The sequence below is a fragment of the Oryzias latipes genome, chromosome 4 (assembly GCF_002234675.1).
Source record: "Oryzias latipes chromosome 4, ASM223467v1".
Lineage (NCBI taxonomy): Eukaryota > Metazoa > Chordata > Actinopteri > Beloniformes > Adrianichthyidae > Oryzias > Oryzias latipes.
Window position 1 is genome coordinate 18,105,435 of NC_019862.2, and position 22,631 is coordinate 18,128,065.

General features: G+C 37.7%; 2 protein-coding genes across 2 annotated transcripts; both read right to left on the bottom strand.

Moving 5' to 3' along the window:
• Positions 1-805: 805 nt before the first annotated feature.
• LOC101171566 (ceruloplasmin) lies at positions 806-11,408 on the bottom strand. Its single transcript, XM_011474179.2, has 24 exons — positions 11,101-11,408; positions 9,591-9,835; positions 9,300-9,512; positions 8,724-8,897; positions 8,546-8,637; positions 8,291-8,453; positions 8,022-8,160; positions 7,799-7,938; positions 7,084-7,224; positions 6,950-6,994; positions 6,649-6,863; positions 5,930-6,080; positions 5,256-5,468; positions 4,379-4,586; positions 3,636-3,775; positions 3,389-3,517; positions 2,398-2,504; positions 2,265-2,320; positions 2,069-2,140; positions 1,777-1,868; positions 1,453-1,589; positions 1,283-1,339; positions 1,043-1,148; positions 806-967 (listed from the first exon to the last, which is right to left on the bottom strand). The coding sequence occupies exons 1-24, from the start codon at positions 11,259-11,261 to the stop codon at positions 942-944; spliced, it is 3,222 nt and encodes a 1,073-aa protein (XP_011472481.1). The 5' UTR covers positions 11,262-11,408; the 3' UTR covers positions 806-941.
• A 790-nt stretch (positions 11,409-12,198) lies between these two features.
• On the bottom strand, positions 12,199-19,565 carry LOC101159736 (transmembrane 4 L6 family member 1). Its single transcript, XM_004068042.4, has 4 exons — positions 19,205-19,565; positions 16,173-16,241; positions 15,495-15,637; positions 12,199-13,134 (listed from the first exon to the last, which is right to left on the bottom strand). The coding sequence occupies exons 1-4, from the start codon at positions 19,382-19,384 to the stop codon at positions 12,936-12,938; spliced, it is 591 nt and encodes a 196-aa protein (XP_004068090.1). The 5' UTR covers positions 19,385-19,565; the 3' UTR covers positions 12,199-12,935.
• Positions 19,566-22,631: the final 3,066 nt, after the last annotated feature.

Consider the following 22,631-nt stretch of genomic DNA (forward strand, 5'->3'; position numbering starts at 1 on the left):
TTTGTTCCTCAAAGAACAAAACATTCAAACGTCAGCACAGCATAAAAGCAAGAGGAGAGAACAGAAACGTCTTGTTCTAGATACAAAAAAAGAACACAAGAGGCAGGGGGAAAAAAACTGCTGGACTCATCCTCGTCACACACTACAGAGCAGTCATCCTCAGCTGCATTACTGCCACTTGAGCTGCAGCCACAGATGTTAACTTATCTTCTGTGTGTGCACGTTCTATCAGCAAAGAATTGGACACCAAAACACACATTTATCTGCTAATAGCTGTTGGGGCTTGGTGCTAGGACCTAAAGAGGAAACAGTAGTTTCAGGAAAAAAATCTACAAAAAAAGAAACACTTTATTACACCGCAAAATCCATACATATTGATCAAATACTGTACCTTTAACTTGTTGCAATTTGAAAGCATTCATACCTATCCAAGCAAAGCAGACTATCAGAAAAAAAAACACAGTTATCTCAAAAATCTAATCTTACAAATTCCTGAAAGAATTTATTACTTCTTTTAGGTAAAAATATAATCACGTCTCTAAAAGACACGATTTCTTTTAACTTCTTCCTATTCCATTTCAAACTATATATTGGTGTAATTTATTTTCGTTTCTAATTTAAAATGTTCTGTTGTTTTCTTTTGTTGCTTTTATTGTTTTCTATGTACTGTCCAAAATACATTTACAAACAGACAAACAAAACAATCTACAAATTCAGAAGGAAACAAAATCTTTATTTGTAAATTCAACATACATGAACAAATTGCAAAGATTTTACAGGTTAACATTTCAATGTATTTTTTTTATGTGCTCTGAAAACATACTTGTAGATATTAAAAAATATCAATTACCTTTGAATTTTGATAATTTTGAGTCTAGTTTTCCACTTTCTTATGAGTAAAGACAAGGGCAATATTTTTGTCTTCTGCCTTGATCGTTGATTCAGCCAAACATTCCACTTCGTTGTGCTGTTAAAGAGAAATAGGAAGGCGGTTATTTCAGTTGTTTTTCTATTTCAGTGTAACTTCCTCCACAATTCTGACCTTTTTCAGTGACAGTGTACAGGGCTTCCATTCCAGCTTTAATGTGGTCGGTAACATGGCAGTGGACCAGCCAGGTACCAGGATACTGAGGTCGCATTTTTACCGTCTGCACCACAAAAAGATGACAAACATCACTTCTTACTTCTTGACTTTCATTTATTTTTGAGACACAACCTACTTTTAGCTGATTTTAAGTAAACATTTGAACCAAAATGTAAGTTATATACGTTTTGTTTTCACCTGAAATGTGGCTGGAAACAATTCGTATGAATCAATACGATGGCGGTTTCCTCCAAGCTGCGGAAATAGGCAAAATATTTGAGTAGTTTTTGCAAAATTGTGTTTTTTTTCTACTATGTTTAATGAGCTCAACCATCCATGAGCTGGAAATCAATTTTAAAATAGTTTACCTTATATTCCACACTGTGACCATGCCAATGAACAGTGTGCAAGTCCACCTCATTGCCCATTGCCATCAGGTACCAATACACTTTGTCACCAGCCTCCATGTACAAATGCAGGTTGCCATACACATAACCATTAATGGCTACACAAACACACAGAAACACAAAATGTGAATTTAGCAATTGGCAACTATTTTTGGCATTAAACTTCAGCCTTTGGACAGAAACATCAGTAAAGAATCCATTTTCAAAAACCCAAATATGATGTCTGGGTCACAGAGTTTCAAGGAAATATCCATGTGCTCAAAATGGTGTGTGAGCTCATCTCACCGTGCATCTTATTGCTCTCAATAAAGTCCTCATTGTCCTTTATATTTGGTCGAGGGTTTCTGATGAATCTTCTAATGTTTTCATCAAGATACCTAATAATAATACAACAGTTATTGAGTTGTTGTTTTCTAAATTGTTGAACAGAAACACATTTATGTGAAAATAGCAAGCAAATTCAGTGAATAAAGTTTTTGTGAATGACGATGCTTGACGTGAAAACAATATCATGATGAAGCCTGATAAAGTCTAGACAACAATCATTCTTTTAAATACGTTATTGTATTTTACCTACCAACTTTCATTTTCATCAAAAACTAAGAAAAGCAGTGCTAACTCCTCCACTTCCTTCTTTAGTCCGAAGGACCTAGAAAGATCATAGTTCTGTTAAAGGTATGGAGGCAAAAGATTTTTAAAACCTGTAAGTTGATCACCTTGGGACAAAAATCCAAGCACAACATGGAACTTTGAATATGCTTGTTACTACTCACCTGGCCCAGCTTCGACGGCAGATCACCAGTGGACCAATCAGCCCACTGTAAAGGTCCTATCAAACAGGGAGAGGATTGTTGGTCAGGAGGTAACTGCGTTTATTGGTTTATCCCTAAAAAATAATCATTGTACCTTTGTGACATCTACAGTGGAGTAGTACGCTGACACAGAACACTCTTCCTGCTCTGTGGTTGGTCCTGTGTTCTTGTTGATGTACCATGTATATGTGTTGGTTTCACCTGTGGCATAAAGAGTTTTATGATGACTCTAGTGGCAAAGAATACAGTACATCCACACAACAATGTGTTCTCAAAGCATTTCATGCTTTTAGTTGTTTGTAGCATCTCTTTAGTCTTTAAAGTCTCACTCTTTTGATCTATTTTCTAAGCATTTCCAGTGGTCTTTTATTCATAATTATGTCACTTTCAGCCAAAATCAAAAAACCTGGGTCGTTTTTCTAGAACAGAGTTTCTGCAGAGCAGCAGAGGTTCATTAGAAATTTGACTCTGATTTGCGGGCAGGACTGTTCACCTGAAGCAAGCCTGCACTCATTTCCCATCATCCTTGTTGTTTACCCACTCTGCCACTAGCTTACAGCCACTCACAACCGCTACGTAACATCAGCGGTGCAACAAAAGTTGGAGCACTTTGAGCCAAACAAACAAAAATTGGAGCACTTTGAGCCAGATGCCAGCTCAGACGAGGAAAACAAAGACAACGGTGGATCCAGTCGTCTACAAGTGGATGCATCAGAAGGGGGCAGAGAAGGGAGCTTGTGGCCTACTGCTTGTCCCTTGTATGTAACAACAACAAGCTTTTTTAAACTGTATATTTTTGTCTGCTACTGATTTACCATGATTTGAACAAAGCAACACTCAGAAATGCAGTTTTAATCCTAAATTCTTGTACTTCCTCCATCGGGAGAATAATGCTACAATATCATGTTAAAAACACCAAAAGCATCTTTCAGTGGAGTACATTTTTTATTTCATGAGGTTGTGACCTCTTGTAAAGCTCATATTAAGTCCAAAGGGACATGTTGCCTAGTGATGTTAATTTCAAAAAAACAAATTTTAATTTTAAAAGAAATTCTTGTCACTCTTGTTCTACCGTCTTCATGTACCTGCTTTTGTTTCTTGGACACTGGGCGACTCTGTCTTGATTCCATGGGCGTGGATGGAATAAGGTCTGGATGCCATATTCTTAAAAACTATTTTCACTTTGTCCCCAATATTAGCATGAATCATCGGACCTAAGTGAAGGAGTTGCAAGTATTTCAGTGAACAGTGACATCAGAATAGAACAACTAAAGCACAACAATGTTTTTCATGTTCATGTAAATTTCTGATTATATTTGAATTTCAGTTTACCCATGATGCCGAGGTGCTCCATATCAGGTGTTCTTTCCACTGGTTTTGTGAACTTCTCGTTGGTGTACTGTCGGTATACAACCTTTTTGTAACGGGAACCTATGAGTCCTCCTTGTGGATCAACGAAAGCGGGGGCGGGACTAAAATGAAGAAAACATTTGACTAAATGAAAGTTTACACATTTTCTACTGTGTACAGTAATACTGACATTCGATGCAATTATTACTCTGAGAAAGAAACTTTGAGGACAAACACATCTCCACACGGACTATTATTGTGAAGCTTGTGGATTGGATCGATTGGATTATCCCTTGTACTATCCTAGGCACTTTGACATTGGGAGTGAGGTCATCTAAACCCCACAAGACAGTGCGCTGAGCCTTTTATCTTCAATGATATGTGATCTTCACTGGTTTTCATGGATTACATGAAATCCTCTCCACCTTTATCCACCTTTGTCATGGTAGGGAGAACACGTCAAGGGTGGGGTCATAGGATAGCACAAGGGTTACAGATGACAACATTTCAGAGGATTAAATTGAAATCCATGTTGCACTTCTGGAAGCATGACTGTTTGGATTAACCTGAGTTTTGAAAAAATATCGTTTAAAATAATTCATATGCAATGTTCAAAGATGTGGGCAATTTTGACATCTGGCATTTTTACAATTTTTATTCATGAACAGGAAAAAATAAAGACATCAGAGCTGTATTTTCACAATATTTGTTTTGATGTTTCATACTTCATTCCTTGATCCCTGAACATCTCTGCCTCCCAGGTGCGGTTTGGAGAGTAGTCCCAGTCGATCTCCACAGCAGCGATGTAGTACGTTTTTGAATGGAGCATCACCTCACTCTGGCGCTGAAACAGACTACATTTCTCCACAGTGTAGTTGGCTCGCATACCATTCCGATAATGGTCCAGTGTGGCGGACACCACTTCAAACTGACCTGAAACACACAAAAAAATTGCCTTGAAGGGAGCTGCTGTGAATGAGCTGCTGCCCATGTGAACCTGTGTGGTAAACCCACAAACTCTGTCACAGGCTACTCCACCTGTTTTAACACCTATGTACATAAACTAATCAGTTTGAATGAACCAAGTCACTGATTAGAAAACGTTTAAACACTCACAAGTACTGTAAAGAGTGGAAGTAAATAAATGGTTCAAATTTGCTGGAAAAAAATATTTCTAATACAACTGTTAAATTAGAAAACTAAAATAATATCTAGTCATCCATGTTCTAAACCTGCTGAATTCCCATGTTGAGCTACAGGACAGTGTAGAATCACCCATCACTACAGTACCTACCTACAGTAAAACTGTTTCTTTTGATTGTGGTTATTATTTTCTATTGAAATCTCTGAGTTCAGGTGGAAAGTAGAGCCTTCCATATTTGACAATAGATAAAATATTTCTAATTATAATTTTTGAAATAGTAAAAGATGGCTGTTGTTCATGTTGTAAAGTGAATGAAATTTGTATTTATTATTCTAAATCAATGAAAAGCTTGTATTCTTATTTCGGATTTAGTTTGTCAATTTTTTTTCTTTATATATACACATACTTTACTGGTCCTGGGATTTTGACCTGGTAGAACGTTAGAGGCAAATCCATACCCATGCTGTCTGGCTCCATAGTGACGGTGTGTGAGATGTGAGGGAAAACGCTGATGGTGTCTCGTCTGTTCTGCCGGTAGATGAAACGGTTGCCCTGGAAATAAAGGCTGATGATGTCCGTCTCTGATCCCAGCGCCGACAGGTGCCAAGAGACTTTGTCCCCTTTACACATTGTCAGGCCAGGTAAGTTTTTAAACACAAACCCATTGATTGCTAAAAGAAAAGACAAAGGAGTATAAAACAAGTAAATTTGATATCAATTAAGGCTGAATAATTCAGAGGGGATGTTCAGTAGACATGTGCATAAAAGTGAATTTTGCTGTGACGTTAAAACACTGCAACTGTTTTCATTTCTGTAAAACTTTTCTTATGTTATCATTTTTAATTCAAAAGCTTTCATCTTCTCTAAACATAGAATTCATTGATTTAGACTTTTTTTCTTAATGAGTATGCTAACGTGACTTCTCCTGAAGCCGACTAAATCACAGCAGATCTATTGATCTTACTTATTATGTTCAGTCAAACACATAAATACACTTCAACTAAAAAGAAAAGCCTTAGGTTAAAACTGTGGCTCTTAGTGGATCAAGATAGAGAAGGCAAAACTGTTTACATAAGGTTTAAATGAACTGAATTAAAGCAGAGGTGTCTGAGGAACACAAGGCTGGACACACCGTGCATCTTATTGCTCTCCATGAAGCCATCATCCTCTTTTTTGACAGTCTTGGGAGCAGTGGTAAAAGTCTGAATGTTGTCATCAAGATACCAGCTGAGGTTCTCATCAAACACTGTGGCCATGAGGTGAAACTCTTTGTTGAAGTTTTTCTGTGTGACATTTAAAAGAGAAAACAAAACGTTTCCTTTTATTCTGAGAATTGCTTTGAGCTGTTTTCTTATCTTGGTTTTAAAGGCTGAAAAGAGGTTTCAAAAGTGTACTATGATTATCAGATAACAGAAAAAGAAACAGCTGCTAAAGTTTATGCAGTTTTTTTCATTGGGCTTTTCTAATTCAATTTGCACTTTCCCTTGGCCCTGAAGACTGTTCATGGTCCAATTTTCTACTATGCCTGAAAAACGTGTTCCTATCTTGTAAAATTGCATCTTAAAGGTCAGAGTGACCTTGTAATTGTAATATATTTTTGAAAAAACACAAGTAGAAGATAGGCAGATGTCAGCCAAAAACAGTATACTTTCTGAGTAAACATAATTTTGCTTGAACCCAGGTTGGGCCTAGTTTTTTAACTCCAGTTGAAATAAAAAAAAAACTCCTTGAAAAACAGTGAAGCAATTCTAAAACTCATTAAACCTCGATGGAGAAGGATTAAAAGGGAAACGCTTTCTCTTTTTCTCTAAAAAGCTATAGGAAAATTATATTGACTGCATCTTTTTTCACCTGTATTCCTTTCTTCAGAGATTTTGGTCGACAGATGAGAAGAGGTCCCACCAGACCGGAGCTGGTGTCTTTGACCGGGTCGACAGCAGAGTAGTACAGGTATGTCAGACAGTCAGATTCTCCCTCCACAGGTCCCGCACCCTCAGGCACCGTCCACTCGTAGGTATACACTGTCCCAGGTCTGACCAAAGCCGCTGGTGGAGGAGTCACCACCCCTGCAGATGCAATGGTATGACTAGTTGCATTAAAACTTTTTTAGATAGAATCTCAGTAACAGTATTATAGCCAGACTTAAACTCACTTGGTTGTTTTTTCAGCTCCCTCAGTTTCTTTTCTGTGTACGACTCTGATAAGAACAATTTAAAGTTAAAACAAGATGCTGAGAAAAGGACTAGAATGTTCTACTTTAATAACAGTTTTTTGAAATAAATGAACCTTCAAGCTCATTGAAGTAGCGAGTCCCGTCCTGTTCTATGCTGTACTGCACTCCGTGGGGCTGTATTGAATACGGCCGGCTGGCTTTGTTCTTAAAAACAACGCGGATGGTGTCTTTTTCTTCAGCGCGCAGAACTGGACCTGGTTGAGTTCAAGAGGAGAAGAAGTGACCCAAAAGCAAACAGATTTTTAAAGGTTTGGTTCATAGGCAAAAACGTGTTGCCAAAAAGAACAAGTCATGAAGATTTCAATTATAAATGTTATTAAATTACTCCAACACTTTACATAATAATTTTGCTCATCTTTTTCAAGAAAATGTCTATTTAACATCAGTGTTTATGAAAAAGTTTGTAGACAGCTTTAGTCCTTCTAAAATACAATCCAGTGCAGTGAAAAAAATCTTGTGGTCACCAAAATTTTCTTTTAGATAAATACTATTTCTATGATTCTTTTGAACAATATTTTGGTGTTTGTTCTAGTTCTTTTTGTATTGAGCCTGTATTTTTTAGCTTTGTCTTGGTTAGAAGTAGTAGATCAGAGTTAGATGCCGAAGCAAGCCAGATTAAAAAACTAAAAAACGTTAAAATAACTAAAAAAGTTATTCTTTGGAAGAAGCGGTGAGTCGGGAGCTTAAAATAGAAAGAGATGCAGTCAAGTTCGATGACTTTGATGTAATGAATGATAGTTTATATGCTTAATGTTCAGCTTGGATTACCCAAAATTCCCAGATGTTGCTCCTCTGGGCTGCGTAGCATCTTTGTCATGAAGCTGTTGTCAGTGTATTCCACATAGCGAACCTTCTTGTAGCGGCTTCCAATGCGGTTTTGACCTTTGGTCACAAATGTCTGTGCCTCACTGAGGGGAATAAAAGGGCAAATAAGTGTGTGGGTGTCAAGAGAAACATGACCTTTATTTTTTGTGTGTGTAAAGTAACCCACCCGTCACTTGGCACTGTAGGAGCGTAGTCCCAGACCTCCTCTTCAGCAGCAATAAAGAACTGTCTGAGCTCACCGTGAGGCCTTGGCTTATGGACATTGGGAAAGCACTTCTTGATCTCAAATAGAGCCTGCATTCCAGCTGTTGCACAAAATAAAACAATTAAAGAAAGACATCCCCAGTTATTTTAAAGTAGAGGCATGACATCTACATGCATAACTAACTTTTTTGTTTGTGTGTTTGTTGAGAAACAACATGTAATCCCTCTCACCCATTAGATGGTCATTGACGTTGCAAGCCAGCAGCCAGTGTCCTGGATTGTCTGCAACCATTTCCGCTGTAAAACTAGAGGCCGGGAACAGGCTGACCGAGTCTGTGTGGTGTTTCAGGACCGTCAGGATCTGACCATGGAAATGAACTGAATGCATGTCCACCTGTAACATTGGTAACATTACTTTTTATTACAGCTGTTACAACAGTTTGTGAACTATAAATTCAACCAATATTGTGTTATTAATCATGTTACCTCATTGCCTAAACCTATCATGTGCCATTGAATCTTGTTACCTTGGCACATGCTCAGTCCAGGCAGATTGCCATACAGAAAACCATTTATTCCTGCAATAAATAGAAATATATATACACAAAGTTATCAGTGCATCTGGGTGTTGATAAAAAATAAAAGATGTTCTTCCTCTACAAACCGTGCATCTTATTGCTCTCGATGAAATCTTCATCTTGCTTCAGGTTCCCAACAGGGTTGGTGATGTGTGTCCTGATGTTTTCATCGAGATACCAGCTGAAGTTTTCATCTGTCACCATGAACAGTAAAGCGTAGGTGTAGTCTGCAGATCTGTCTCCATGTACATCCAGAGTTCCTACACAGAACAAGAAAATACTCTTTTTATTTTGTTGTATTTATTTCTTAAAACAGATAAACTGGTTTGCATGACGTACAACTACCATAACCAGACTTTGTATTTTGGTCATTTGAATATTTTTTCCAAGATTTATTCTCTTTTAAGTAAAATGTGATATTTTTTAAAGAATGGTTGGATTATTTTTACTTTCATTCATTTAAAAAGTCAAGCATATGCTACATGTGCTGCCTCCAACAAAAAATGCATAGATTTCTGAGCTGTTTCTTTTTCACGTTGTGTATTAGTATTTTGTGCTATACTTATTGTGGTGGAGCCTCTTTTTCTCTGCTGTTGTTCACCAATTGAATGTAATATAAAGGATATCCAGTGTTTGCGCTTCTTTGTGGACAAAAGAAATACCTCTTTTACAGATGAGAAGGGGTCCTATGAGTCCCGAGCTGATGTCGTTTACTGCGTTCACATGTGAGTGGTAGAACCGGGTCATGCAGTTATTGTCATCAGCTGTTGGACTGTGAGATTCTGGGAGGGTCCACTCATAGATCACAGTTCTACCAGGGGGCACAGAGTCGTCTTGTTTCAGTAGATGACTTGTTCCATCTGGATATAGGGCTCCTGCAGATGTCCACACAAACAAAGGGATGTATACCAGTGTCTACACCCTGCCCAGACCCTGATGTGTTTGAGTCTCACCCTCGCTGCCTTTACTGTAGTTCAGTCCGTGTGGGTGAATACTGTAAGGTCTGGATGCTGAGTTTTTGAGATTGACAATCACTGTGTCCCCCTCCTCGGCCATCAGCACTGGGCCTAGGTAGCCCAACCAGTTTGGTTTTACCACCTCTGTTCTGTAGGTGGCGTCACTGTACTGTTTGTAAACTGCTTTCTTGTAGGTGGAGCCGATTCGCTGAGGGCCCTTTTTCAAAAAGACTGCCGCTTCTCTATAAAAAAAAGGAAAACAAGTTTGACATAAGAATTTTCAAATCTTGTTTCGTTTTTTTATTTTTATTTTTGAGGATTTTTTTTAATAGAGGGATTTATGCTAAACTTGACACAAAAATATTTAAACAATTTTGATTTTATTGTCAAAGTTAAAATATGGATCAGAAAAGAGGTCTGCTTTCAGACCAGGTGCTGCAGAAAATGCTTCTTTAAGGTTACTACTGATTGGACATCCAGCTTAAATTTCAGTTTCGGAATTATTTTCTTGTTACATACATTTAAGTATCTATACACCCTTTAAATATGTGGAAAACTTTATGTTAAAACGTTAACTTTATATTATTTTTAAGTTACATCTTTTGTAATCTAAAAACAGACCATAAAAAACAGTTATGCAGAGGTAGAGTGGTGGACCTCTGATCTGAAGGTTCAGTTCCCGCCTTGCCCCACCCATGTGTTGAGGAGTCTTTGGGCAAGACACTGAACCCCACATGGCTTGTGGTGGTTATAGGTTGGCACCAGTTTTTCGCAGCAGAGCTGCCATCATTGTGTGTATACGTATGTAAATAGGACTCTGACTGTAAAGCACTTTGGGCCTCCTAAGAAGGTATTAAAGCTCTATCTAAGCATATACCATTTACCATTTTGGCCTCCTGTTTATCCATACATCAGGCTGCTATGTTTTAAGAAAAAAGAAAATAACGATTTGCAGACTTTTTCACTTTAAAAATTATAACATGTCTATATTTTTGGCAAACATTAATATTCTAGAAGGCAATCTTTTTCCAAAAAAGTATTTTGTAGTAAAAGTCCTTTTTCATCATAACTCGGTATTTCTTTCTTGAAAAAGCTATAACTGACTTTCAGCATGTTTCTAGTATTGGGTGCATTGATGCGATGTATCTGACACGCTTTACAGTACGTAAGTATTTTACACTCTTTTCTTGACTCACTTTCACTAAATATAAATATTTTTTAAAACCAAGATGCTGAAAATCTTTTCCAGTTAAACTTAAATGTCAAGACTTCTAGAACTAGTGTTCTTTAGTTACAAAAGACTTTATGATACAGACTAGTGTATCTGCACTTCGTCAATAGAAGGACAGGAAACAGATGTTTTTGTTAGATCTAACAGAGAAAAAAATGAGTTTAAGAAGACACTACAATCTTTATCCTTAAGACAAATCTTAAACTCCTTGCATTTAACTTGTAGTGCTGTTCAACTTCATTCAAGTCCAGGTACCCAAGTGTGATGTGTACTCACTCATCCTCCTGGAGTGTTTGGTTCTGAATAAGGTTCATCCCGCTCGGTGCATAGTTCCAAGTTACCTCTTCTATCCTGAGAAAATACTCTCTTCTCATACCAGAAACACACATTGCAGTGCAGCAAAAGAGCAATGCAGTTCTTATGACAAATCGATGCATTTTGAGAATTCTTTTTCTTCAGTCAAAAGTAATGAAATGATTTTTTTTAAAAGACTTTCTAAGATAATAAAGAGGATGAGTCGGGTCAAACTTTTGACAGATGGCCATTCAGCCTCTCTAAACCTCAGACCTTCTCTGTACTTTGTCTTTATACTGACACAGTCAACGCTTAGGACTGATGAAATAAAAAGGTCACTGACCGTCAGACTGGGAGGCAAACATGTAGCTGCCTGATAAGCAGGCTGAACTTAAAATGAACAGAATGGTTTTTTTTGTGACAAACCAAACATTTGTCCTGAAACTCATCCTCCATCTGTAAATGTTTCCAATTTTTTTTAAAACTTTAGCTAGCTTTAATTCATAATTAGCCACAGCGTTTGCAGCCTAATTAATTGTTCATAATCATTAACACAGAACTCATTTCATTCAGCCTGTGCTGAAAATGGCTTCATTTCTGATCTAGTCATTGTTGTAAAACTCATTAACAATTAAGATGTGCCTTCCTAAGGACAGAGTGGTCCAAATCATAAAAAAATACGTTTCTAGTATTTTAGTAGGTGGCTTTGACTCTCTTGTCAGTTTAAAATGTGGTCAATCTCAGTATTTGGAAAGATGTTAAAAATAAGTATTTCTAATAGATTCATAGATATCTGGAAAAGTTTCTGGTGATTTTGCTCACAGGCATGAATTACTTAATGCAGTATAAATCAATGGACAATTCTGGAAATTCCAGTGCACAAAATTTTCCAACTTGCCCAACGAGCATTTGCAGCACACAGTTACCAAAGGGCATCTGTTTTTTGACCAACATACAGATTTTTATACAACAAATTAAAAAAGAAGTTGGTTTCAGATTTATGAAGTTCAACATAAAATAAAAAAGGGAATCAAATTATATACAATTCAATTTAATGTTGTAAAGAAAGAAAACACACACTAAACATAAGTCCTTTTATCTTAAAGTAATGCGTTCTCTAAAAACATGAACATGTACAAAGTAGGAACACTAAATGTATATATATATATATTTATATGATGTTGGTTTACAATGAACTATTATCGCAAATAAATCTAAAAAAACATCATTTTACATTTTCTTGTTACATCAACATCAAAAGCACACATTCAAACTTCAAAGATAGGAAACTTCAGTGTTCGCTCAGATATGCAAAAAAGCACACAAAAACTGTAAAATCAATTTTGACAATCCTGAATCTCAAATTCTAACAATCTCATGGAGAATGACCACAAATTCCTTCATTTGTTGCCAAAGTCTGTTTTTGCAACAGACACATGATTTCTTAGGTATACAAACAACGCATATATAAAAATAAGACCCATTTAATGTTTATTACAGTAATAGGAATTTTTTTGCCAAAACTTCAGACGGAATGTACCACCTATTCTATTAAAAAAAAAGTATTGCAAATGATCAAAAACCCCACGTTTCTGTTTTATCATTCCTGTAGAACTTCCCTAAACTGCAGTACAAACTTACATTTGTAGCCTTAGTTTCTTTTTACCCCTGACTGCATGACAGTTTTAATCCTTAAACATGAAAACAACACCATACATCTGATGTTTGTTTAAAAATGGTGCGTGTGAGTTTCAGTGAAAAACCAGTGCTGTTGTGTGTACTCTGGACGTACAAGTGCCGACACATGAGTGACAATTCTAAGCATTTAGGCTGTACTGCTGCTTGTAGCAGCAAGGTCGACAGATGGCGTTGACTAGACCGTTGCCCAACTGTAAGAGACAGATGACGAACTCCAGCACAGCCAGACCCAGTAACACACACAGCAAGGTTATGTTCCATTCCACAATATGAACGGGTTGGTGGCACTTGGACCACGACTCTGGCTCTAGCAGATAGCTGAAACACAAAGTTACAGACATGTTTATGACTTATGACAGAATTATTAGGAAAGAATTTGCCATTATAATTTTAAACAGCTGTATACATTCCTCTCATTTCAGAGAACATTCTTCGACCAGCTCAATCAACTTTCAGGACAGCCAGAGAAGGAAACTGACATTTTAGCAACTTTTAAATATGTTTTTAAGCAACTGAAGATTGCATGAAAGTTAAACTCGTAAATGACTGTGTTGTCTCATAATACTTTAAACACTATTTTCTCAAAGCCTAAATGTGCAAAATCATGGCTAGTTTAAGCAAAACTGTAGCTTTTTCAAGTCTAAACTTGTGTAAGTGTAGCACAGTGTTATCAGGGTTCACATTTTTTGCTTCAAAAATGTCAAAGGTCAAACATTTCAAAAGATAAATGGAAGTTTAGTTAAGCTTTAAGCTTTAGTTTCATGAAAATGTAATGTTGGGAAAACAGCAGACATTTTTGTATTTAGATGCAAACTTAACTGGTATACTTTTAACTAAATACATTTATAGCAGCTTTTAAATAATGTTATGACAAGCTTATCCATTGAAAAACAAAATACTAAAAGAAAGGTTACTCACACAAATTCTAACAGTTGATCTAACTGAATGTATTGTTTTTTGGAAGGAAATGCTAATCATTGAGCTGCACAGTGGTGTAGTGGCTGGCACTCTAGTCTCACAGCATGAAAATCTTGGCTCATTCATGCAAAGACTTTTTTCTGGGCACTCTAGCTTTCTCCTACAAACCAAAAGCATGCTTCATAGGTTGATTGATGACTCTGTTATCCCTAGGTGTGAGTGTGTTTAGTAGTGAGGCCCTGCAAAAGACTGGTAAACTGTTTAGGGGTTTAGGGTTTCTCCCGCCTATACCCAACAATGGCTGGAATAGACCCCAAAAAAGAGAGTTTAGAAAGAAAGAATAAAGTTGATATGATGTCTTTCCTCATGGCTGATCTCTATCTGTGATGCAGGATTTCAGCCATATACTTTCTTTTTTCAGTTATGTTTTAATTTGTCTTTTTTCTAGTTGAGACTTTCTTAACAGGCTTAGGTCTACAGCATCTAAAATGAGATTAAAATCCTGAAGCAATAGATAAGTGTTATATGAAAAATCCTTGTTGTCTGTACACTTTATGCTTTTCTCTGGCAAGATATACATTACCTCTGACAGGTAGAGGGTTTGGCAGTCACCGATTCTGCTATCTTCTTACCTCCACTCATTACGTGTATTTATGTCATTTGTTTGAACTGGTTATCTGTGCAAAGGACACGTGTCCACACCCTTAAGCAGTGAGACTGCAACCTCTCCACCGTGACTAAGACCAAAGAGCTGTCTAAGAACACCAGGGACAGGATTGTATACCCAAACAAGACTGAGATGAACCAAAGTACAATAAACAAGCAGCTTGTAAGACAATAGATTGAGTGTTATAGTACGAGTGAGTTCTGGTACATCGCCTGTCCGTCCTGGGGAGGATCTCTCCTTCACATGGACATCCCTGAGGTTTCTTCTTATTTTTTCCGGAATAGTTTCTTTTAGGAGTTGTTCCTTACTCATAAGGAGGGTCTAAGGGCAGGGATGCCTAGTTTAGCTTAGTCTGTTTAGTTTAGCCAATACCTATTCAATTTTATGACTTCATGTTCATTATGACTTCATGTTCTTATACAATAAGGAAGCCCAGTGAGAAAGCTATTGTTGTAAAATTGGGCTATATAAATAGAATTGAATTGGATTGAATTTATTAATACAAATGAAAGAAATATAAGGTGACTGGCAAGCCAAGTGAGCCATTTCTACCTCATGGGGTAAACACAATCTTGAGAACAGTGAGGAAATAGTCCAGAACTACACAGAGGAAATGATAACTGACCTGAAGAGAGCTGGGATCACAATAACAAAGGTTACTAACATAGGGATAACTTGCAGAATCTGTGACAGTCATATATGTTTTTACCCAAATATCTAAATATATTTAAATACTTTCTTTCTCAAAGCACAGAGTAAAGTCTCTTTAGAACATGATTTTTTTTAATTATCTTGTTAAAATTATAATTAAGACTCATGAAAATACAAAACTATTAAATAAAACAATTAAATAATTAATGAAATACTGGAAAAGAACATCTTAAGTCATTATCGCTATTTTGTGTTGCATTTTATCACTATAATTTCATAAAATATGTTTATGTGACTTTATTTTTGACTAAAGGATAACTCAGAGTACATTTTCGTGTTGTTGTTGTGAACATAAATGAAAATCATAACTTGATAAAGAAGTTTAACTGAAAAAGTTTCAAATTTTGTTAGATTGCTTTATAAACTTTTTAGTGTGCCTCACCTGCCACCTAGCTCTGAAAAGGGGTATCTCCACCCAAGTGAAGTGAAGCAGTAAGGACCCTGCAGCAAGGCAAGCCCCGATATGATGAAGCAATATCCAGAACCCACGAGGCCAATGACAGCTGCGAAAACCGACCCACACATCTGTGGAACAACACAACGGCACACAGCTATTTTTTAACAGAACAAGCACATGTTTGGCTGCTTGTGTAAGGGTATAGTATTGTGGCTCTGTGGCTGTATGAATCAATGCTGGCTGTTCCTCTTATCCTGTTCATGTTGGAGAGATAGAGGCAGCTGCTAGGCACGCACATATCACACACAAGTGCAGCTGTGTCAGTTGCCTGAATAAGTTTCAGTCGGGCTCACATTGTGATGTCTTACTCAACAATGGGACCCTTGTTGAATAATCCTAGCTGTATTAGTACTGTTGTCTAATAAGGAAGAAGAGCTGATTTGGTTCTCTAATTGGCTATTAGTGTTATTGTCCAAATAGTGAACATAAAGTGATGGAAAAAAACTGTGCAATCTGGATCAACATTTCAATAAGATACTCGTGCATCAAAACAGCAGCTAAAACAAGCAGAGAATGAGGGTTTGTGTGTGTAGCAACAGCAAAATGTTCTGGCTGTATACTGTCAAGAATGTGCTTCCGGTGCTTTTTGAACACAGTTCTTACCATTAGGCTCTCATTCCAGCAACAGCTGCATTTCCCCAGAGTGATAAAGACCACAGCTGGAATCAGCATCTGGAATGACAGAAACATTCATTAAGCCTTTGAATAAAAGTTCCATGTTTTTGACATTAGACATTTTTTTATCATTGGGATCTGAAAGAGTCATGTTTACGTATTGTAATTCTGCTTTATTTTTGTCGGTTTTTACTGAAAGATTACTGAAATAATCCAGTAACGTACATCATTGTTTGGATTGTAGAAATAATGTGCTAACAGTGACAATGTTTATTTCTACTGTGTGCACGTTGAATGTTGTACTTTGATGTAAAAAAAAAAACGAAAAACATTTATAAAATGGAAAATTATATCTGGATAAAACTTAAGTGAAGATTTGACTGTCTTTATAGATAAATAGATCTTTAACTTGTAAAGCCACGTTTACACCGCCCTTCGCAACGTGCGTTTACGCGACCACTTTTAATGAAAAGTCTATGGAAACAAGTGTATATGCACATTTCAGGCTTCCGCTTTCATAGCTCTCATGTTCACATGTGAAGTTATCAAATCCAATTTCAGCCCCTAAATACAAAACGCACAATAATTGAATAAGTGTTGAACGTTAAGCCAGTTGAACTTTGATCAATTAGGGACTTGGATTTGGTAGTTGGTAGCATCATTTTCACTTACGGAAATAAGTGATTTTGAACATAAGGAAAGTGTTCAACAAACTTTCTGATCCATAAGCCTAAATAAAATAGCCCATATATCATCTTCTTAATTAAATTTTTTTAAGTTAAGCTCAATGTAAAATCATTTTTGGTTGAAATAAATATTTACTCCAAAGTCATAAAGGCAAACGTTTGTAGATTAAAAGTTTTAAAGGTGACATACAATGACATTTTTTTTTAAAAGAGAATATAACAATACCTAAAACTACACAAGTTTGTCTAGAACAAAATGTGATTTACTAAGGGAATAAAAGAAGAACAATAATCACTATGGCCTCATCCTTTGTTCCCGGTTGTGCGGACAAATCTGTCTTTCCTGTGTTGCATATCTTCGTGTCTCAAAAACAATAAATTACATCCTCCTATAAGGAACAAGTTCCCAAGGTTTTACATGGCCTCACAGAAACATCTGCTCAGATGTTCACATCCGGGATGTCACCCCAAAGCTCAGGCTAAAGGAAAAACTGATGACACAGAAAGAAAAGAAGACAGTGGGAAAAAGGAAGGAAGGAAGCAGAAGAAAGAGGAAGGGTGGCAACTAAAGATAGATTTGTTTCTAAAGGGTCTCAGTTTGCTTTTTGTTTCTTTGGCATTTGGTCATTTCCACACAAAAACGGCCAACGACAAATTAACCTTATGCATTCTGCTCATTATAGAAAGAAACATGAAACGTTTCTGTTCTGAAATAGTACTTTAACCCTTGTGCTATCCTATGACCCCACCCTTACTTTGACGTGTTATTCCTACCATTGAAAAAGGTGGATAAAGGTGGAAAGATTTCATGTAATCCATGGACACAAGTGAAGATCACAAATCATTGAAGAAACAAGGTTCAGAGCACTGTCTAGTGGGTCTAGATGACCCAACTCCCAATGTTAAAGTGCCAAGGATAGCACAAGGGTTAAGCTGACACTCATAATGGAAGCAACAGAGTGTGAATAAAACACAAGTCTATGTTTTTTGCTTTTAAGTTTCGTGTGAATGTCAAAGGACACTTTAAATGATAAGTCCTGGACTTTTTGTAGTTCTTGTGATTTTTTTTCTTCCATAGAGTGATTCCTCTAGAATAGGAAGAGTGTCCTGCCTCTGATACCAAAGCTGTTGTTCAAAACTTCATCTTGACACAAACTTCTAAACCCACCCTGTTGAAATGGAAAAAGCCAATTTAGTGAGTCTTCATGTATTACTGTAATCTAGATCTAGATGACATACAGGCTATCCTGTGCTCCAGCATAGAAATACATAAAAAGAAAAGCTCCTTTCTGCTCAGGAACCACATAAACCCACCCAATCAGCGGCAGGCAGAGCCGACAGATTAACTGTTATTCACACAAAACACTATTGTTCAGAGTTTAAAATCCGTCAGTCTGGTGCTGAAAAGAAAACCACAACAAGCTATTTTTTTATTTTGAAGACATAAAATAACTGATGAGAAGAACAAGTTAAAAAATGACATAAACTAAAAATAATAAATCGATGAGTACAAAAATGTTCGCAAAAAAATGGGGCTGACTGTATTAAACAGCAACAAACTCTACTGAGCAAGCCAAGAAAATCATGTTTCAATCACTGCAAAAAATGTGCACAGCAAGTAAAAAAGTGGAGATTTCCAGAGTCACGTGGCTCAAATCCTTTTCAAAGAAGCTCTTTCTTTTCTTTTTTTCCCCCCCTCTTTTTTTCAGTTTAGTTTCTAGACCCAGGCTGAACATCTCTTAGGTCCCTTTCAGTGACTCTCTTTCTTCACTGTGTTGTGGCTTTTCCCAGACATCATCATCGTCTTTCTTAACCCTTGTGCTATCTTAGATGACCCCACCCTTACCATGACAAAGGTGGATTAAGATGGAAAGATTTCATATAGTCCATGGACACCAGTGAGGTTCACAAATCATTGAAGAAAAAAGGTTCAGCGCACTGTCTAGTGGGGTCTAGATGGCCCAACTCCCAAGGTTAAAGTGCCTAGGATAGCACAAGGGTTAAGGATTACTTTAAGTTATGAGGAGGTTTTCCTAGAAAGGGAAGTCGTGTAACTTGATTAAATGCAAATTCAAGTATTTCCTGGTTTTAAAACAATGTCTATTGAACGATTTCAAGCCAAAGCTTAAAAGTTGACTTTTGATAGGACTCAAATAAAACAATTATCAGGTTAGAAATTTAACCTACTCTTTAGGTTATAAACTATATTTCCCCAGCACATCCAGCTGGAAGTGTTTAGTAAAACCCTAAACATTACAAATCCTAATCTAATCTTTTCTTAAATTTTATTTTCCAGTTAAACCTAAATGTAGTCCCAATTGACATTTTACTTACCAGGAGTCCGCCACCTCCTAGTCCACCAAAGTACCAGATGTATCTTGATAGATGATCCTGCTCTATGTAGGTAGTTTCTCCCATTGGAAACAGCAGCAGCAGGTTGGCCACAATACAGCAGAGGGCAAGTGGCAACAGTGCCAGTCCCAAGGAACGGGCAAAGCCCACTGAACAACACATTTCTCCTTCAAAAACCAAACTACAAGGAGAAGTGGAGAAAGCTGCAGCTGGCTGAGGCGAGAGGGAAAAAGAACGCTCAGAGGGAAGGGTCTTAGCAGCTGGGGAGCCAGAAATTGTTAAAAAAAAAAAAAAAGGAGCGAAGTGGAAGAGGCTTGCTTAGGGTTAGTGTGTAGGAGTGGGACAGACTTCTTCTCTTTGGGGGGTGGGGGTTGGAGCTTTCATGACAGAATGAGCATAAGGAAACTCTCACAGGAAGGAGATTGCCGATTGGCTATGAGTGTTTTTTTTTGTTTTTGTTTCACACACAGCAGGACAAAACAACATTTTAAAGTTCAATTTCCTCTGAATGACTCACTCACAAAAGCTGGTTGACATGTAAAAATGCACAGTCAGTACCAGTGCCCTATGTCTACGTTATGAACACTAATGGTTGATAATCCCCTCTAAACCATCAATCTCAAATTTGATGTTAACCCTCTTTTCAGAAATGTGCTACGATAAAAAAGGATAATTAACAATAATAATTATAATAATATAGTTTAAAGTCCCACTCATCTTTTGATATATTAAAGGCGTTCCCAGTGGTCTTTTAATTATGATTATGTCGATTTTACTTAAGGTATTTAAAGAAAAAGAGAACGTTTCTGCAGAGCAGCAGGAGTTCAATAGAAATTCACCCCTGAGTTGTGGGCGGGACTGTTGTGGGATCTATTTGTCTGCAAATGGATCCATCAGGATGGAGCGGAGCAGGGAACTACAAGATTTTTTAAACTGCATTTTTGCATATGCTCCTGATGCACCACAACTTGAAACAAAAAATACTCAGAAATGCAATTTTAATCTTAATTTTCTTTTTGTATATTCTTCATCATGAGAAAAAATCTACAAGAACATGTTAAAAGCATCAAAAACACATTTTTTTAAATTGTAGTGGGTCTTTAAGAAAATAAATCTGACATATTGTTTAGCAGGCAAAAGAAAAACAGCATGTCGAAACACAAATAAGAAATAAAAGTTACAATAAAGTCTACACATTTTTCCAGACCTAACTAATTTTGAAAAGCACGCACATTTAAACTGGTTTCAGTTAATTTTGCTGAAAGGCATAGGCATCAGCTGCTTGACCACTGTGTTTGACTTGGGATTGACTCTTATGATCCCAGGATATGTTATTGTACCTCATTCTGTCTGCAATGCAGTTGCATAAAGGGCAAACTAAAGCTGCTGAGCAACTTCTACCTAACCTTTATAAAGTGTGCATAGCTTTCAATGCATATGGGCTGGTGGTTCTTTTACAACTTGATCGATCTCTTTTTTGCCATTTTTGCCTTTCCCATTTTTGCTTTCTAGCTTTGCAATTTCTCAGAAATGTTTCCCATTTTGCTTAAACACTATTGTTTTACAGTTTTTCAACCATTTTGTAGGGTGGCCCTGAAGTCGAAATCACATCAACAAATCACTCAAAGCAAAAATGTATTTAAAAAAAAAAAACAATTAAAAGAGCAAAAAAGTATTAAACAAATAAGGGTCCATTATCATAAAACTTCTATAAGTATGTGGACATTAGAAAGTCATTAAAAAAAACCTCAAACATCAAAAATCAAACGTCATCATCCAATCAGCGATGTCCCATGAGTCCAACCTTTTCCGGTTTATTATTGTGTTTCATTTTGAATTCTGGAAATTCTGAATCCCACATACTCCAGGAGGCTTAAAGCAGATCCAGTCCCAACCAGGACTGTAATGACATGGACTGACAAGGCTGTGGAAGAACTCAAAGGCTGCTTAGAGGCCACAGATATGAGCATTTTCAAAGCAGCTTCCCCTAACATTGATGAATACGGGGACACAGTAAGCAGCTACATAGACTGGTGCACCTCCATTTGCATTCCAACTCGGACCGTCCGCATCTTCCCTAACCAAAAACCCTGGTTCAACACAGACATACGCATAAAAATCAACAAACGGCGTGCAGCCTTCAAATCAGGAGACATGCTCACTATGACCTCCAGAAGTCCATCAAGGCTGCCAAAAGAAGCTACAGCCAGAAAATTGAGAGCTGCCACGGGGAAACCAACACAAGAGGCCTGTGGCAGGGGATCAAATCGATCACCAACTACAGGACAAACACCAGTAGATCAGAACATTCCGCCAGACACCCTTAGCTTCTATGCAAGATTCGACCAGAACAACAAAGAGGTCCCCCAAAAGACCTCCTGGGCCCCAGAAGAGGTTGCACTGCAGGTGTCTCACACAGGTCCTCAGGGCCCTGAAACAGGTGAACCCCGCACAAGGCAACGGGACCGGACCACGTTTCACCAAGGGTTCTGAAAGCCTGCGCAGAGCAGCTAGCAGAGGTATACACAGACATCTTCAACCTCTCGCTATCGCAGGAATCTTCAAGTCCTCAATGATCGTGCCGGTCCCGAAGAAAAGACACGACACAACAGTGAAAAAGCTGGTTCTGTCACACATCAACTCCTTGGACGACGAATCAGTAGACCCCCACCAGTTTGCCTACCGCCGCAACAGATCAGCAGAAGATGTGATGGCACTGGCACTTCACTCCACCCTGCAACATCTGGACACCAAGAACACGTACGCCCGGTTACTGTTCCTGGACTACAGCTCTGCCTTCAACACCATCAGGCCCTGAAGCTGACTGCAAAACTTGCAGAACTGGGAATACCAACAACCACCAGAAACAGGACTCCGGATTTTCTCACTGACCGACCACAGGTGGTGAGGATGGGAAAGAAGGTTTCTGCTGAGCTTACAGTCAGCACCAGAACACCACAGGGGTGCTGTCGCAGTCCAAAGCTTTTCTCACTCTACACCTACGACTGCACCTCCCCCGACCCCAACAACATCCAGACATCACAACCGTCCCTGGCCTCATCAGAGGAGGGGACGAGTCTGCATACAGACACCTGGTGCACCTTGGTTTCTGAAATTTCTAAAATGTAATGTTGTTTTTAGTTTTTGATTATTTGTTTTGCTTTTTTGATTGTCGTCATGACCTTATATATGTTTTTACGTTGAGGGATTTGTTGATGTGATTTGTACTCCAGGGCCACCGTACTTCTACTGTCTTCTTATGGTTAAAACTTTGCACGATTGAAGTTGGGTTAGGTGTGAGCCCCTCATATATAGCAATAGAGGAAACAACACAGGTACAATGTTTGTTTTTTAGAGGGCTAATACATTTTTAGACCTTTTATGATCCAGTTACCATGAAACCTATCCA